Source organism: Marmota monax, unplaced genomic scaffold (genome assembly GCF_021218885.2).
Source record: "Marmota monax isolate L192 unplaced genomic scaffold, Marmota_monax_Labrador192_F-V1.1 WCK01_AAM20220418_F8-fsc00053, whole genome shotgun sequence".
NCBI classification, from domain to species: Eukaryota; Metazoa; Chordata; class Mammalia; order Rodentia; family Sciuridae; genus Marmota; species Marmota monax.
Window position 1 is genome coordinate 7,014,022 of NW_026693153.1, and position 17,569 is coordinate 7,031,590.

At 35.3% G+C, this 17,569-nt stretch overlaps 1 protein-coding gene across 1 annotated transcript in view; it reads right to left on the reverse strand.

Annotated features, from left to right (window-relative positions):
* Adgrg7 (adhesion G protein-coupled receptor G7) overlaps positions 1-17,569 on the reverse strand; it is a 53,450-nt gene that overhangs the window by 15,048 nt on the left and 20,833 nt on the right. Inside the window, exons 7-12 of the mRNA XM_046455331.1 lie at positions 14,858-14,991; positions 14,653-14,760; positions 8,479-8,639; positions 7,617-7,772; positions 7,136-7,248; positions 454-797 (exon numbers count right to left, since the gene is read on the reverse strand). Coding sequence (XP_046311287.1) covers positions 454-797; positions 7,136-7,248; positions 7,617-7,772; positions 8,479-8,639; positions 14,653-14,760; positions 14,858-14,991 — 1,016 coding nt within the window. The remainder of the gene's footprint in view (positions 1-453; positions 798-7,135; positions 7,249-7,616; positions 7,773-8,478; positions 8,640-14,652; positions 14,761-14,857; positions 14,992-17,569) is intronic.

A 17,569-nucleotide genomic window follows, 5' to 3' on the forward strand; every position in this document is an offset into this window, starting at 1 on the left:
ACCACAATATCCATCATAAATGGCTTAATTCCTCTTTCATTTGAATAAATTGAAATTTGAATATCACTAAAACAATTATTTCTGCTAACTTAATAAACTTTTCAAATAATTATTCTTAAAGGATCACTCTGATTATCTTTCTTGAAACGTTTCTTTCAAAGTAGCTGGGAAATTAACTATTCATGGTCTACATCTCAAATACATTAATAGATATTTTTAAAAATTAAGTTTTGAGTTACTGATGATGTATCTAGTATACTTATCTTCATCATATCTACTTCCTTCACTGGAGTGTAAACCTCTAGACAGAGAGAATTCTTAGTGATTGCTCTATTTTCTACTCCCCTTCCTCAAAGTCTTAAAATATTAGACTTTCAAAAGGTGTTCATTTAAATTAAATGGTTGCATCAAAATTGCTTATCCCACTGAATAAGTGGAGATACAAGCACTTACCCCATCCAATTAATGAGATGAAAATAATGAAATGTGGAGGAAGAGGCTTCATGGCCCTGATGAGAAGGAAATAAAGCTGTGAAGCACTGAGTCCACTCCAGGTAAATGTGGCTAACAGAAAATAGTGCAGGAAGGCAGCAATCACTGTGCATGAGGGATTCGGGGTTTCAATAGTGTCCTCTGTGAGCATTTGATTATCATCAAAGTCAATATCTATGTCACTCTCTCTTGTATTCAAGTTTTTATTGGAGTTTTCAATACCAAACACAAAAATCAGGTTGAATATCAACATCGATGTGCACAGACTAACCATCACCCAGGTGACTGAGGTTTTTCTGACTTTCCTAAAAATAAACAGTAGAAATGATGAAATGAAAGTAATACAACTCCAAGAAAAATAAACACCAGTGAAATTGTGAAGAAGTAAAGGGATATTATTACCCACTGTAAATCCAACTCGTAGCTCAACTCACAGACCAGCTGGTAAATTTACCTTCCTAATTGCACCAGAAAAACATGGTGTGTTCTTTTCTCATTCCTACAAAGTAGTGAGTTACAGGGAACAGGTTGATGCATCCTTTCTTGAAACTGTGCTGATTAAAAATTGTCAGTCTGTTTTCTGTCACTGTGACAAAATACCTGATATGAATCACTTAAAAGGAAGAAAGACATTTATTTTGGCTCATGGTTTCAGAGGTTTCAGTCCATGGCCAGAGAGCTCTACTGCTTTTTTTGTGGGGGCAGGGGGTGTACCACAGTTGAACTCAGGGGCACTCAACCCCTAAGCTACATCCCCAGCCCTATTTTGTGTTTTATTTAGAGGCAGGGTCTCACTGAGTTGCTTAGTGCCTCAACATTGCTGAGGCTAGCTTTGAACTCGTGATCCTCCTTCCTTAGCTTCCCCAGCCACTGGGATTGCAGGTCTGCGCCACTGGGATTGCAGGTCTGCACCACTGCGCCCAGTGGTTCTACTGCTTTTAAGCCTGTCGTGAGGCAGAACCTCATAGTAGGGAGAGCATAATGAAGTAAAGAGAGAGGAAGAGTCTGGAGTCCCAGTATTCCCTTTCAGGTCATGCTCCCAGTGACCTACTTACTTCAATTAGGCCTCACTTTCTTTAAACAAAACAAACAAACAACAACAACAACAACAACAACATATATATATATATATATATATATATATATATATATATATATATATATATATATATAATTCTTAGGTAGACTAAATACTTTATTTATTTATTTATTTATTTATTTTTATGGGTTGAGGATTGAACCCAGCATCTCACATGTGCTAGGTGAGTGCTTTACCACTGAGCCACAATCCCAGCCCTAGGTTTCACTTCCTAAAGCTTCTACTACCTCCCAATAGCACCAACAGCTAGGAACCAATCCTTCAATATATAAACTTTTCCAGGACATTTTAGGTCTAAACTATAACAAAAGCAATACTTAATCTCCAAAACTGGCTCCCAGTGAACCCTAATTCCAGTGTTAAATGCCTTGTGTAATTTCTCCCAGACCTGCCCTCTATTTTGATGTAACTAATACATCCAAGAATCAAGAATACAACAGAAAGCCTGGCAGCTGGGATGGGCTTATCCATTAGGCACCATAATGCTTAGGGTCCACAATAATTTCATGGCCCATAACAAAGTTTTAACTTTGGCTCTGTGGTAGAGCACTTGCCTACCATGTGTGAGGCACTGGGTTCAATTCTCAGCACCACATATAAATAAATAAAATAAATATCCATTGACAACTAAAAAATATTCAAAACAAAGAAAAAAAACTAGAAGAAAAAAAGCTAGGTGTGTTGGCGTATGCCTGTAATCCCAGTGACTTGGGAGGTTGAGGCAGGAGGATAGTAAGTTCAAGGTCAGCCTCAGCAACTTAGTGAAGCTCTAAGCAACTTAGCAAGACCCTGACGCAAAATAAAAAAAAAAAATTAAAAGGACAGGAAATGTGGCTTAGTGGTTAAGCGCCCATGGGTTCAATTCCAGGTAACAAACAAACCAGAAGCACTTTTAGGTAGATTCAAAAATTTTAATACATTCATCTTATATCAAAGCCATCATAAAATACACAAGTCATAACCCAGCATCCTGAGAAATTTTCCTATTGTTCTCCTTGGCATTCTGAGACACCACAGAAAAGGCTCAGCGGCCATACTGAAGAAACTACATGGAGCTGCTCTGAGTACATGGAAAGGGAGAAAGATTCAGCTGCCCCAGAATCCAGGGTGAGCTTCCAGATGAATTGGCCCCAGCCACCATCTGACATCAGTCTCCTGGAAGACCCAGCAAGACTAGCAGAAGAATCATCCAGGCAACTAGGCAAGCCATAGAATCATTAGTGAGAATAAATTATTATTCTAAGCCACTTAGGTTTAGGGATTTGCAAGCATACATAAAGGCTATATAGAAAAGATTCTAAATGGAGTTTTCTGTTTCACAATATAGAATTACACATTAATAGATAAACACATGTTTATTTGCATTCAGACAAGTCTCTTGAGTTTTTAATGGTAGCTTATTTTTAAAACTCACACATTTTAAAATAAAGCCAAATATAATTTTAAGTAAGTATAAACATGCAATTTGTTTAAAACAAGATTATGTAATATTTAGCTTATGTTTCATTTAAAGAACGAGGCTTCCATAAATATTTTAAATCAGGCAAAAATATTTTAAATTTGTTTCATGGCCTATTGCTGTATATGCTATTCTTTAGATTTGAGTAGCCTGATGATCACTAGCTCTTTGAATGGCTTATACATAACAAAATTCCATGTGTCTTTTCTGCAAGACTTCTCAGAACCCTCTTTCCCTAAGTGTCTCTGAAGGACTAATGTTCCAAGGACTATACTTTGAGAAATTTTTGCTTATTGTCAAATGGTCAAGATGTTCTGAACAGTCCTTTTACTATAAAATATGCCCAAGAACTGTTCCTTCATTAAAGATATAATTTCTGGGAACAGAACTAAATGCTCTTCAAAACTCCTTTTATTCCTGCCTTATATTTATGCCTTTGCTCTAAAAGAAAAGTTTTTTTTCTGGTTTTGTCTGCAGGATGTCCTTGTTTACCAGTAATTTAGAAGGCAGTGTGTGTGTGTGAGAAAGAGATGTGCTGTGTGGTGTGCTATGTTGGGGATAGGGGGTACGTGTGGTGTGGGACATGTAAGTGTTCTGTGCTGGCCCACATGTGCATCTTCAGATTGGCAGAGAAAGCAAGATTTCCCTTAAAAAAGTTGATTTCAAAAGCAATGTATGATATTGTCTTTACTATGCATTTATTATTTTCCTTATTGTTTAATAAAGAAATATGTATACAACTCTGTGTATGCTAGTAGACTGTGGGATACAGTTCTATACTAGTGAAAATGATAAAAATCTCTGCTCACTGCTATCTGAAAGCCTTCTGAATTTTCCAGACTGCTGCGCCCCTCCCCTGACTCAGGCAATGGCAAGGCCCTACTGAGGTGGATGGCTGGCGCAAGGCGTCCATCCTCTGGAGGAGCGCAGTATGTTTCTGGGAATGGGCTGGTTTGTTTTTGTATTCCTTTAATAAGTATAGTTGCGATTTCCCATATGACCATTAAGTATGAAGGAAAAAACATGACTTTCCCAATTAATGCAACTACTTCTAAAGAATGGATCTGTTTGCTCTAAATGCAATGATTCAGCTGTGGAGTGTAAATTGTTAATGTCTAATGAAAAACTCCCTGTATTCCTGTCAAGGAAGTTTTTGAGAAATTAAATTAAAATCTAGAGAAGAAAAATTAAGACAGATTAGTGCTTAGTACTGGGCAACTTGTTCTTGTTCCTGTGCACAATGGTTTGTGCTCTTACTCTTGTTTGATTAAAATTAATAACAAGTCAACCACTTGCCGTAACCATGGCACCGGTTCCAGTCAGTAAGTCAAGAAAGAATAGTCAAGGTATAGGCCAATAGTTTGGGACATTTCTAACTATTATTAAAAGTTAACTAAGCAGAAACAGCTCAAAGCAAAACGCGAACCAAAAGTACAAATGCTTGCTTATGCCTAAGCCAAGATACATTCTTCTATTCTAATTGTAGCTACGTAATATTTTGTTTCTTTGAATAATGATTCCTGTTTTGTAACCACAAAGTACTGTGAGCCTGCCAAAATGAAAAGTATATATGATCAACTTCACAAGTAAAGATTGGGATCAGCACCTTCACTTTGGTGTCTGTGTTGTTTCTCCACCCCCCCTTTCACTGACTCTTCACCATCCATTTGTCTCCTGAGACCCCCTATTGGAGCTGGTCTCCGACACCAGACTACAAGTTCTCTTCATATAGCTGTTTCCCTAGATTTACTACTATCCTTAAATTTATAACATCTACAAGTACCTCTCTATTCTCAATGTCTCAGAATTTGGTGAACATGTCTGTTTGTCTATTATATATATATCCTGTATGAATTTATGAAGTTCCACTATAACCTCTCAGATTTGGATTTTTACACTGAATGAAAGGTTTATATCCAAACATAACCCAATCTATTCTCTTGACATTTAGTTGAGATTTCCTCAATGAGTCAAAACATCTTTTGAAAAGTCAAAACAAGTCTTTTGAAATGTTTAAAAATTAAAACTGGAAAAGCATACAAAAATCATTTTCTACAAAAGCAAGCTTAGTTCCTAAATTCTATCTAATTTTGAAAGTAAAGTATAATCCACAGGAAAACAGGAAATTTTCAAATAGTCTGGCCTTCTTATAGAATATTAGCATATTTTATGTAAATTATTAAATGATGACATGTCCATGAGCAGAAAAAATGATTTGATTCAAGAGTTTTAAACATCAATAAAATTTTGCCATTTTTGTTTTTGTTTTCTGATGAATTTTAGTGGCATTGTGCAAGAATTGTGCAAGGAAATGTTAAAGGAAGAAAAATTCTGATGGTAAATGTAAGTAATGATATTCAGGCAAAGAAACCAGTGACAAATTCATAATTCCATAGCATTGTCCTTCCAGGCACTTGCTACAATTTGTAACTTTATTTATTATTGTGCATGTTTGCAATCTGCCCCTCAAGAATCTAAGCTTCATGAGCAATGAGAGCTTATCTGTCTTGTTCCTAGTTTTATACTCAGCTTTGGCAAAGTGATTGATGCATAGTAAGCTGTTGATAAAAAAATTTTAAAATGAATGGCAAGACACTCATTTAATATGAAAGGAGAAGAATAAGAATTAAAAGCAATTCTATATTCTGGAGAAATGGCTGGTTCCAGTGTGAAGCCAAGAGAGTGAAAGATGAGACATATCATCTTTCTGTGATTGAAATAAGGAAGTTTATACTAAAGACTGACCGAGACGTGACAACACAGAATAAGAAGTTCTCCCAGCTGGCTGCCCTGGGGAGCATGCACATCTTTACAAAAGAGTTTAGCAAATCAACATAGAAAGAATGACAGACTAGAAAAATCATAGATTTTCAATCACTAATGCAATCATTTGTTTTGTTAAGGATAAACAATGGAGTTAAAGATTATTGGGAAAAAGAACACTGCACATTCTTAAGGCAGTTCCTCGTGGATTACTGATCATTGACACACAGGAGAAAATGAGCCTTGACAATATAGATATCTGGCAGCCACTACTTTAAACAAGGCATTTCTTAGGAAATATGTGCTTGAAGAATTCAGAGATGACAGCCATGATGTATACAACTTACTTACTTTGGAAATTCAGGAAAAAAAATTTTAAAAGATAATGCAAAATATTAAGAATTAGTGAATCTAGGTGACATCTATATGGGTGGTCAACATTTTCTTTCAACTTTTCTGTAGGTTTTAAAAAATTTTTTAAAGAAAACAACATGAAAAAGTCAAAACAGCAATAACTTTAAAAAAAAAAAATCTGACTCTACACATCTAAGAAAACACTTGGGAGTGAATTGAATGGAGAGAAGGGATTCCAAAGGAAAGATGAATTAATCTTGAGACATTTTCAGTTTGCGAGGAGACCTAGATAGGAATGCCCAGTAGATCCATTCCTCAGATACAGCTCTACTATCAGCCAATTACATGCACAGGGGTACAGAGATGGAAACAAAGCAAAGCAAACAATGACAGCAACGAAACTAGAGGAGGTCCCTGTCATACATTCCGATGCCAATGAGGAAAACAGACAGTAAACAAGTAAATAAATAAATGAATAATCTTATAAGAGATTACAGATTATAAAAAAAATAACAAAAGGCATGCAAAATTGAACACTGAGTGAGGGAGCTAAGGTGGAGGGAGAGATGTTCACCATTCGAAAACAGTGTATTTTTAAATTATCTTATTTTCAAAAACTTGCTGTTCAGAGACTTTTTTTCCTTTACGATGCAAATTAATAGACGTGGTTCTTCTCAACACTAAGGAAGTGTGGCATTTGTGAGTTGTGGGACCACATAAATTTTACATGACATAGTTGTAATTATATGGGATGCAATTTTCTTTCAAGGCACTTGCCACCTTTGTAGTTATATTTTTTGAGCATGTATCCCTTAGCCTCTCCTGGTGTGAATGTCTTCTTCTTAAAATGAGCATGTTGAACTGAGTTCCCTTCCAGTTCAGAAAAACTGCATTCACATGAGACTATGCAGAGTTAATTGTATATGATTCACAATTTCCCTTATAAGCAGCACCTTCTTTTCCCTTACCTGGTGACAATCTGAAAGATAATTGTGAGAGCCAGACCAGTAATGGACAGGGCACATCCAATGTTGGACAATATGTCTAGTGACTCAGGATACTTATAATCCTTTTTGAAAGTCTGAAAGACAAATCGACTAATATTTTAAAATAGCCATCTCCAAAATGTCAATAGAAGTCAATCACAAACAGTTAAGTGGATACAAAATAATCAGAGTTGCCAGATATCTCTTCTTTTCATACAACCATTGATAAATTTTTAAATGAAATAAATTAGCCTCTTACATCCAAATAATTTACATGAAGCAGAGACTTGCTTTTATCAACACTTCTCCTTTCAGTCTTAACACTCCATACCCTGATTTTTCTATTTAATCTAAGGTGAGACTCTACATAAGCTAAAACCCAAAGTCAGTTCCAATTAGCACCTACCAAAATTGTGTGTATGGAAAATTCTCATCATTAAGAGATTACGAGGTGCATCCTTACCATCAACACAGCAAAGTTAGTGGTATGGTTGCAGCGGCAGCCCAGGAATCCATCAGTACCCTTGTCTTTGTAACAACCATAGGTATCCCAATCTTTTGTTAAAAAATTCCAGTAAACACAGGCATAGGCATGCAGTTGGTATTCTTTTTGATTGTACTGTGAATTGACAGAACAATTACAATTACTGATATTTTAATGATCAATTGAAAAAAAAAAAAAATCTAACAACAGCCAGGCACATTGGCATATGCAAGGCCTGTAATCCCAGTGGCTCTGGAGGTGGAGGCAGGAGGATTGCAGGTTTAAAGCCAGCCTCAGCAACTTAGCAAGGCTGTAAGTAATTTAGTGTGATCCTGTCTCAAAATAAAAATAAATAAATAAAAAGGGCTGGGGACGTGGTTCAGTGTTAAGCACTCCTGGTTCAATCCCTGGTACAAAAAAAAAAAAGATAATTATAACAAAAATCACATATGTACTTAGCATTTTTATTATAGATTGCAGAGGGAAACTATATAAAATTCAAATTACCTAACTTTGTATTTAGCTAATTTGATAAAAGATTAGGTGGAAGAAAGATTTAAATTAAATGAATAGTTTGAAAAATCTTTCAAAAATATTTTTTTGTAGATTTTTTTTAATATTTATTTTTTAGTTGTAGGTGGACACAATATCTTTATTTTATTTTTATGTGGTGCTGAGGATCGAACCTAGGACCTCGCACGTGCTAGGTGAGCGCACTACCACTACCATACCACTGAGCCACAACCCCAGCACCTGTGGATTTTTTTTTAAACCAAATTATGCCTGCTTTTGTTATCAAGAGTGGCCTGAATTTTCTATTTTTGTAACCAGGATCACTCACCTTTGGGCTAAAGACCATTTCAACAGAAAGAGTCTGATCTTGATCATTTTCATTCACTTTGCTTGAGATAATTTTTTGACTAAAATTTGATTTAGCTGTAAAGGTTTTTGATTGAAAAAGCTTATTGTTTTGATATAGTACAAAGCCACATGCCTTAGTACCTGTGGGAGAGACAATAAAAACATAAAAAAAAAAAAAAACTCTAGGGCAAACAAGAAAAAGAATTCCATGTCATTGCTGAACTGCATGGTTACTTAATATGTGAGTCAGGTATAGTGGATCCAGTTGCGTCTGAGCCTTTATTTAATTGCAATAGTTATTGTGATATTATGACATACACATTTTGGTTGTCATCCATGGTTCCTGGCTCTTAACTCCCTATCCAAGACAGTCATAGAAACTAGAATTTTCTATTCCCAAGATGAGTCACATAAATGCTAGTTTTCCTCCACCTTTCTATCTCAGAGCTGGCCATCAAGAAATTCTCTGACCTATTTGATCTGATAGATCATAAGACCCCCATTTCAGAGAGGGTCCTGCTCCAGACCCAAGAAGAAAGGAATGCTGCACAGCGGAGCCAAGAGGAATCTGAACAGACAGACCTCCCTGGGTTTCCCTACTCCGTCTATTAGTATTAGATCCTGGACATTCACATCTCTGTACAGTTGCTCACACTTCAATAATGCCTGTGCAATTCCTTACATCTACTCTACTCATTTTTCTTCTATTTTGATGAAATTCCCTCTCCCCCTTTTTTCCTTTCCTTCTCTCTTTTATTTTCTATACTTCCCTACCCCTTATTTTGGATTATTATTATTATTATTATTATTATTACATGTCACAGAAAACATTTGATCTTTGACTTTTGGGGACTATCTTATTTCACTCAGCATGATAGTCTCTAGTTTCATCCATTTACCAAAAAATGCCATAATGTCATTCTTCTTTATGCTGAATAATACTCCACTGTGCATATATGTCACATTTTCTTTATCCACTCATCTGTTGGGGCACCTACATTGGTTCCATAGCTTGGTTATTGTGAACTGTACTGCTATGAACACTGATGTGGCTGCAATACTGTAGTATACTGATTTTAGATCTTCTGGATATATACCAAGCAGTGGTGTAGCTGGGTCACATGGGGGTTCCATTCCTAGTTTTTTGAGGAATCTCCACATGCTTTTTAGAGTGGTTACACCAATTTCAAGTTCTGCCAAAATTTTAATTATTATTATTTGCCATAATGACTGGTATGAGATGAAATGTCAATGTAGATTTCTCTCATTGCTAGAGATGTTGAAATTTTTTTCATATATTTGTTGTTGCAATGCAAAGGTGGCCATGAGACCAGTCTGTTCAGCCATGTGATTTGAGTGGGAGCTCAGCAAGGCTCTCACAGCCCCCAGGTGTGCTCCTCTGCCTGCCATGTTGTCCTAGCCTCCTCTTGGAAAGAAACACGTGGATTTCCTTTTGCATGGCACATTGACTCTCACCAAATTGTTCTTCATGGACACTTGATGACATAGTGTACCCTAAAAATGCAATGTTATGGCGTACTTGGCATGAAATTCAAAAAAACTTAAAATCAAAAACTCTAAGTAACCCAATCAATAAATGGGAAAAGGACTAAACAGACCCTTCCTTCTCAAAGGAAGAAATACAAATGGTCAACAAACAGAAAAAAGTAATAGCAATGAAAGGAATCTTTCATATGCGCATGCATCGATATGGCAGGGTGGGTCCCAGCATATGTCCATAGGGAACTAATTAAGAAAAAAAAAAGTAAAAGGTAAATAGGTTGAAAATCAATCAGAGGGTAAATACTGGGGACTGAATTGGAGAGGGTTATGTCCCTTGTTTTTGTGATAATGTTAGGTTATATCCTGGTGTTGTACATAACTAAAAAGAATTTAAAAAATAAACAAATGAGAGTCCCTATTCATCCTTTTCCTCAATCCTACAAGAATTTATGAGATAGTTGTTGTTTTCATAGATACTCAGATTCATTAGAAAAAAATAACATTTATGCTTATCTTGTAATTCTAAAAAATCTCCACGATTTTAGATATTCTTTTTTCAAGTTTTCCTCCTCTCTCTTTCTCTGTCTCTTCTCCCTTCTTTGATCAACTTTATCAGAGCTTGTTTATTTTATTAGTCTTTTCTTGTAATCAATTTTTCATTTTGTTGACCAAGTCAAACATTTGCTAACTTCTGTTTTTCTTCATTTCTTTACTTTGTTCACTTCCTATTGATTGTGATAGATCATTTTCATTAATTTTCCAGTAACCTGCAATCCATACTTTAATTTCCTCTCTAATGATGATGTTTTAAGTGTTCTAATTGGATCTAATTTGTGCTACTCTTTATAGTTCATTTCTAGTTTTGTTGCATTGTAATCAGGTACAATGTGTTATGTAACTTATTTTATAAAATATACAAGTTTTTCTTTGTAATCTAATAAATGGTCATGTTTTGAAGGACTCTCTAGACACTTAAAAAGAATTTTTGTTATCTGTTTTCTCTCTAAAAATAAAGTTAAACATACATGGAAATATATTAAATTATTGAGATTACTCTCTTTTTTGGTCTACTTGATTTTCAGTTTGTAGGATAATTGCACGAAAATTTCTCCTCAAAATAGTGTTTTGGTAAATTCCAGCTGTGTTTTCAATAATTTTTGTTTTTTTACCTTTTAATTTTTTTAGGGAGGTAAAGAATCAAAATGTAGATATTTGGGAAATTCATATTTTTAATCAGAATAAAATATGTTCACAGTGGATGGGGAAATATTGGTCAAAGGATACAAAATTTCAGTAAGAAAAGAAGAATAAGTTCAAGAGATCTATTGTACAATATGGTGATTATAGTTAATAAAAGTGTATTATATTCTAGACAAATGCTAAGAGAGTAGAAGTAAAGTATTCTCACCACAAAGTTGACAATTATATGAGGTTATACATATGTTAATTAATTGGATTTGATTGTTCTACAATGATACCTATTTCAAAACATGTTGTATGAGTACACACAACCTTATCTGCAAAATTTTTGAAATGTTCCTTTCAGTTCAATCTGGGATTCTTTTAATTTTTCCCCCAGTACCATGGATTGAACCCAAGGGCATTTAATCACTGAGCCGCATCCCCAGTCCTTTTAAATTTTTGTTTTAAAATATTGGAACAGGGTCTCACTCAATTGCTTAGGGCCTCAATAAGTTGCTGAGGCTGACTTTGAACATGTGGTCCTCCTGCCTCAGCCTCCTGAGCCTCTTTTAAATTTTTAACTTATTCAACTATATTGCTTATTTGTATGGAATAAAAAATTAGATTTCCATCTTTCACCAAACACAAAAATAAATTCTAGGTACACTGAAGACTTAAACATAAATATAAACACTAAAAATATTCAGGATAAAAAGGAAACTGCAATAGTGACAATAGAATGGGAAAAAATTTTTCTTTGAAAAAGACAAAAGACTGAGGCTGTAGCTCAGTGGTAGAGTGCTTACCTAGCATGCACAAGGCCCTGGGTTCAATTCCCAGCACCACAAGACAAAACAAACAGAAAACACAGAGTACACATCATAGAGGAATAGATTGATGTGTTCATACATTATAAATTAAAATATTGGATGGTAAAAGACACACACACACACACACCTCAAAGAATTAGTATTCAGGAACCATAAAGAATTTCTAACAACCCAAAATTTCAAAACAAATAGAATCCACATGAAAAATAATCATTCTAATAGTCACAGGATAAGAAATCTGAATGTTTGACAAACACATGGAAATATGCTCAGATCAAGGAACAGAAAAAAACATGTGATTGTCAAGCCAAAGTGACTCCATTTTGTTTTGTAACTCCATTTTGTAAAACAACCATGCCAAGTAGAAGGGTCAAGACCAGGACAAGATGTTCTTTTCCTTTTGCAACAGAAACCTTTAAGAACACGGAACTACCTAATGGGGCATTGTTTCTGTAACTAGGGTAACAGGGCTCTGTTTCTGTAACTGGGGTAACTGGACTAATTGTGATTGGCTAAACATCCCTCCACCTGACTGCACTCTCCCACTTCTGTAACTTGGCTTGCTTGCATTGGCTAGACCCCCAAACATCCCTTTTTGGGTTTTCAGGCTTATAAGGAGCGCCCTTGCAATTGTTCAGGGCTGATCAGGGGAACAGCTTTGTGTTCTGGTCAGTCGCCACCTGTGTACTTCAATAAAGGCTTGAATTCAATAATATGTGAGTGGTCTGGAAGTCAATTTATGAAACCCCAGGACGATGCTTTAATTATAACAAACATACCATTGAACTTTCAAGCTGCAAAAAGAAAATAACAGTATCTGTTTTACACTCATCATATAGGCAAAGTTAATAAACTTGCTAACACATACATGGATTGAGTTCCAAAAAAGGTAGCAAGTTTAAGAAAGTGGGTCTGGGGCTATGGTTCAGTGGCAGAGTGCTTGCCTAACATGTGTGAGGCACTGGGTTCCATCCTTAGCACCACATAAAAATAAACAAATAATACAAAGGCATCTACAACTCACAATTTTTTTTTTTAGTTTTAAGAAAGCAAGATCCATACAACATAATACCATTTATGTAAATATTAAAACATCTTCAATAGTAAGAGATATCACTTATTTATCCATAAACATGCAGCAAACATTTGAAGACAACCATGAAAATGATATGCACCAATTTCAGAAAGATGTAATTTGTGGGAAGGAGAGAGAAGAAGGAGCAAGGTAGAGGATGATAATACCTTTTATTTTTCTTTCTTTTTTTTCCCCTTCTTTTCTTTTCTTTTTTTTTAAAGGTCTGAAACAAATACAGTTGGCCATCCATATCTGAGCTTCTATATCCTTAGATTTAACCAACCACAGATTTGAAAACATAGAAATTTTACAGAGGAAATACTAAGGAATGATATTGGCCAAATTATTTTTATTATATTGTGTGCATATACAAATATGTAATAATAAATCCCACCATTATGTTGTAATTATAATGCACCAATAAAAAAATGTTGAAGAAAAACCTGCCAAACTAGGAAAAAAAATCTATTTTAAAATTGCATCAGACTTTTTTTTTTTTGGCCAAACACCACAGTATAACAGCTATTTACATAGAATTTACATTGTATTAGGTAATTTGGAGATGATTTAAAGCATACAGGAGGATACAGGTAGAGTACATGCAAATACTCTACACCATTCTGTAGAAGAGACTTGAGCGTCCCAGATCTTGGTATCCTGAGATATCAATTCCGCACAGAAACTGAGGGATGACTCTGTTTACCTTGCTGAACGGTACATAGGTGCTCCTTACGTTATTTTCTGCACTTTTATGTACGCATGAAATATTTTAAATTTGAATAAGAAACACAAAAAACAGAGGACTTAAATTTAGCTTCCAACCTCATAAACATAAGGGCCAAAGAAAATGGGAGCAAAATTATAATTCAGCATGCCAGATTCACAAAACAATACTTTTGCCCTTTTCAGTTCTATTAAGAATATATTCTTTTTAAAATATGTACTTTGGGGAAATATATATATATATATATTTGGAGAGAAAAGAAAGGCAAACGTGTGTTTTATTCACTTTATTTATTTATTTATTAAATTTTGAAGAATACAACCCTTTCTAGTTCTTGAAAGGCCATGTGCAAAATGGTAGCGAGACCATGGACAGCAGCACTAAGAGGGGATAACCTAAAATTGATACTATTGAGTGAAAGTCATGCCAATTAAAAAACCGTTTTAAAGGTAGGTCTGCAGGATGAGTCTGATCCTGTGAGTGTTATGCCTCCAGTAAATACAGGCAAAACTTATGACTGAATATTTGTAAAATATATTAATGTAAAACAAAACCAGTTCAGCGAGATTTTTGTAGCAATTCAGATTTATGTGCATGGCCTGAGCAGTTCAATTTTGCTACCCTCCAAAAAAGTTTTTGAAAACAAAACAACAGCAGCAAAAATATCTCTGTGACCTAGAATACTAGAATTGAGATCACTGTATCAGAATACAAACATACTCAAACGAAAATACTAAGTGTGAAACTAAGGAAACATCATTTCTCCCTCAGTGGAGTTTAACCTATTAATTCCATGAACTTGAGCATTTTTTTTTTAATGTAACAAAGTTCGAGACTTACTTTTATTGGTACTGAGCAAGATCTGAAGTTGAGTGCGTCCATCTGGATCAAGTCTGTCCACATTTGTATCTACAGATGTTGAGCAGGAAACTAGAGACTCACTTGATCCTATGAAGAAAAAAGTAGAATTTTAAAACATAGCATTAATCATGATTGGCATCAGAGTGGTCTTTGCTATTACAAGGACAGGAGAAAAGCAGCTTACCTCTGAACACTGAGTAGCGAATTTTTGTAGACCCCTCAGAGCCTTCTAGATTAACTGACTGTATTGCTATATTAGGTTCCATAACTGACTCATTGCCCAAAGTCAAGGAATAATTCTCCATTTGCTCAATAAGCCTGCACAGAATGAAACATAGCAACTTAATATTCTAGAGATTTTGTCATAACATCAGATGTGTGTTGTCTTTCACATTATAGCAGAAAAAAATAAGCACAGAATGCACATAATCACAATGACTTTGTCACCCATCTAAAAATAACTGCTTTTCTTCAAATGGTCTTGCTTTTTTATATATACTTTTTAAAAATGTTCTGGTAGACTGCACCCAGTGAAGGTAACTTAGATGCCAGAAATCTAGACCTTAATAATTACAGAGTCCCCAGTAGAAACAGTCTTTCATTACAATGCCACACTTCACATAGAGGAATGGGGCTACCACCCAACATTGCCCAAGTATGAACTTCTAGTTGTTTCTGTGGTGGTCAGAATCAACTTCCATTTATTTATGTCCCTATTCTCACCCAAGTGCCCTGGGATCTTAAGCATCTCTTCTAAGTTGTTGATGGTTGATAGTTTCAAATGAAACCACAAAAGATTGGACCCTTGTGCTCTCTGCTTCGACAATGTACTACACACTGAGATTTTTGCAATGTTCTTTTCTATCCTGGCTAAACCCCATTCCAAATGTTTTCCCTTCATCACTCCATTTTATGAATTTTCAGCAACTCACACTATGTATTTCCCATTTGGTGATTAATGATCATAGCCCAGGACTGCTTTCACTAGGAGGAACTAATGACTCCGATCTGTGAAGAACATCATTTGAGCAACCAAATAGCTTCTGTTGAGTTCCCACTAACAAGTGCTGCGAAACATTCAGAGTACCAGGAGGAGCACCCTCTGGCTTACACAGGATAAAGGGAAAGAAAGATGTCCTAAACATATCAGAGTTTTTACTCTATGTTCATAAACACATTCACAGAGTTGCTCTTCTCACAGCTACTTCTTGGACCATTTTTTCTCTACCACATGATTTACCATACCCTTCTTGTCATAATTTATTAGGTTCAACATGGCCCCTGAATACAGTCCAATCCAGAGACTGGCCACAAACTAAAAGAAGGCATCAGATTCTTTCTTTTGGGAATTTTCTAGTCAGAGTAGCAGTTTTATCAGGATGATTTAGAGGAAGTAAGACAGGTCATTATATCACTGTGAGGACAAATACAAGTTCAAAATAAAATATTTAGGAATCAATCTAACAAAAGAGGTGAAAGACCTCTACAATGAAAATTACTACAGAACACTAAAGAAAGAAATTGAAGAAGACCTTAGTAGATGGAAAGATCTCCCATGCTCTTGGATAGGCAGAATTATCTTTATCAAAATGGCCATACTACCAAAAGCACTATACAGATTTAATGCAATTCCTGTTAAAATTCTAATGACATTATTCATAGAAATAGAAAGAGCAATCATGAAATTCATTTGGAAAAATAAGAGACCCAGAATAGCCAAAGCAACCCTTAGCAAGAAAAGTGAAAAGTGAAGCAGGAGGCATCATAGACCAGACCTTAAGTTATACTATAGAGCTATAGTTTTTAAAAAAAGGCATGGTGTTGGCACAAAAATAGAAACAAAGACCAATGGCACAGAATAGAGGACAGACAGAGACAAACCCACATAAATATACTTATCTCATACTGGACAAGGTGGAATAAACATTAGAGAAAAGATAGCCTCAACAAATGGTACTGGGAAAACTAGAAATCCATATTTAACAAAATGGAATTAAACCCCTATCTCTTACTCTGCATAAAACTCAACTCAAAGTGGATCAAGGATCTAGGCATTAAACCAGAGACCCTGCCCCTAACAGAAGGAAAAGTACGCCTAAATCTTCATCACATTGGCATAGGAACTAACTTCCTTAACAAAACTTCTAAAATACAAGAAGTAAAATCAAGAATCAATAAATCAGATGGAATCAAACTAAAAAGCTTCTTCACAGCAAAGGAAACAATCAAGAACACGAAGAGAGAACCTACAGAATGGGAGAAAATCTTTACCATATACACCTCAGATAGAACATTAATCTCCAGGATATATAAATAACTCAAAAAACACCAAATAACCCAATCAATAAATGTGCCAAAGAACTGAACAGACACTTCTCAGAAGAAGACATACAATCAATCAGCAAATATATAAAAAAGTGTTCAACTTCTCTAGCAATTAGAGAAGTGCAAATCAAAACTACTCTAGGATTTCATCTCACTTCAATCAGAACGAAAGCTATTGAGAATACAAACAACAATAAATGTTGACGAGGGTGTGGGGGGAAAAGGCACACTCATATATTACTGGTGGTACTGCAAATTGGTGCAGCCAATATGGAAAGCAGTATGGAGAATCTTTGGAAAACTGGGAATGGAACCACCATTTGACCCAGCTATTCCTCTCCTCAGTCAATACCCAAAGGACTTAAAAACAGCATACTACAAGGACATAGCCACATTGATGTTTATAGCAGCAAAATTCACAATAGTAAAACTGTGGAACCAACCTAGATGCCCTTCAGTAGATGAATGGATAAAGAAAATGTGGTATATATACACAATGGATTACTCAGCATTAAAAGAGAATAAAAATATGGCATTTGAAGAAAAATGATGGAGCCGGAGAATATAATGC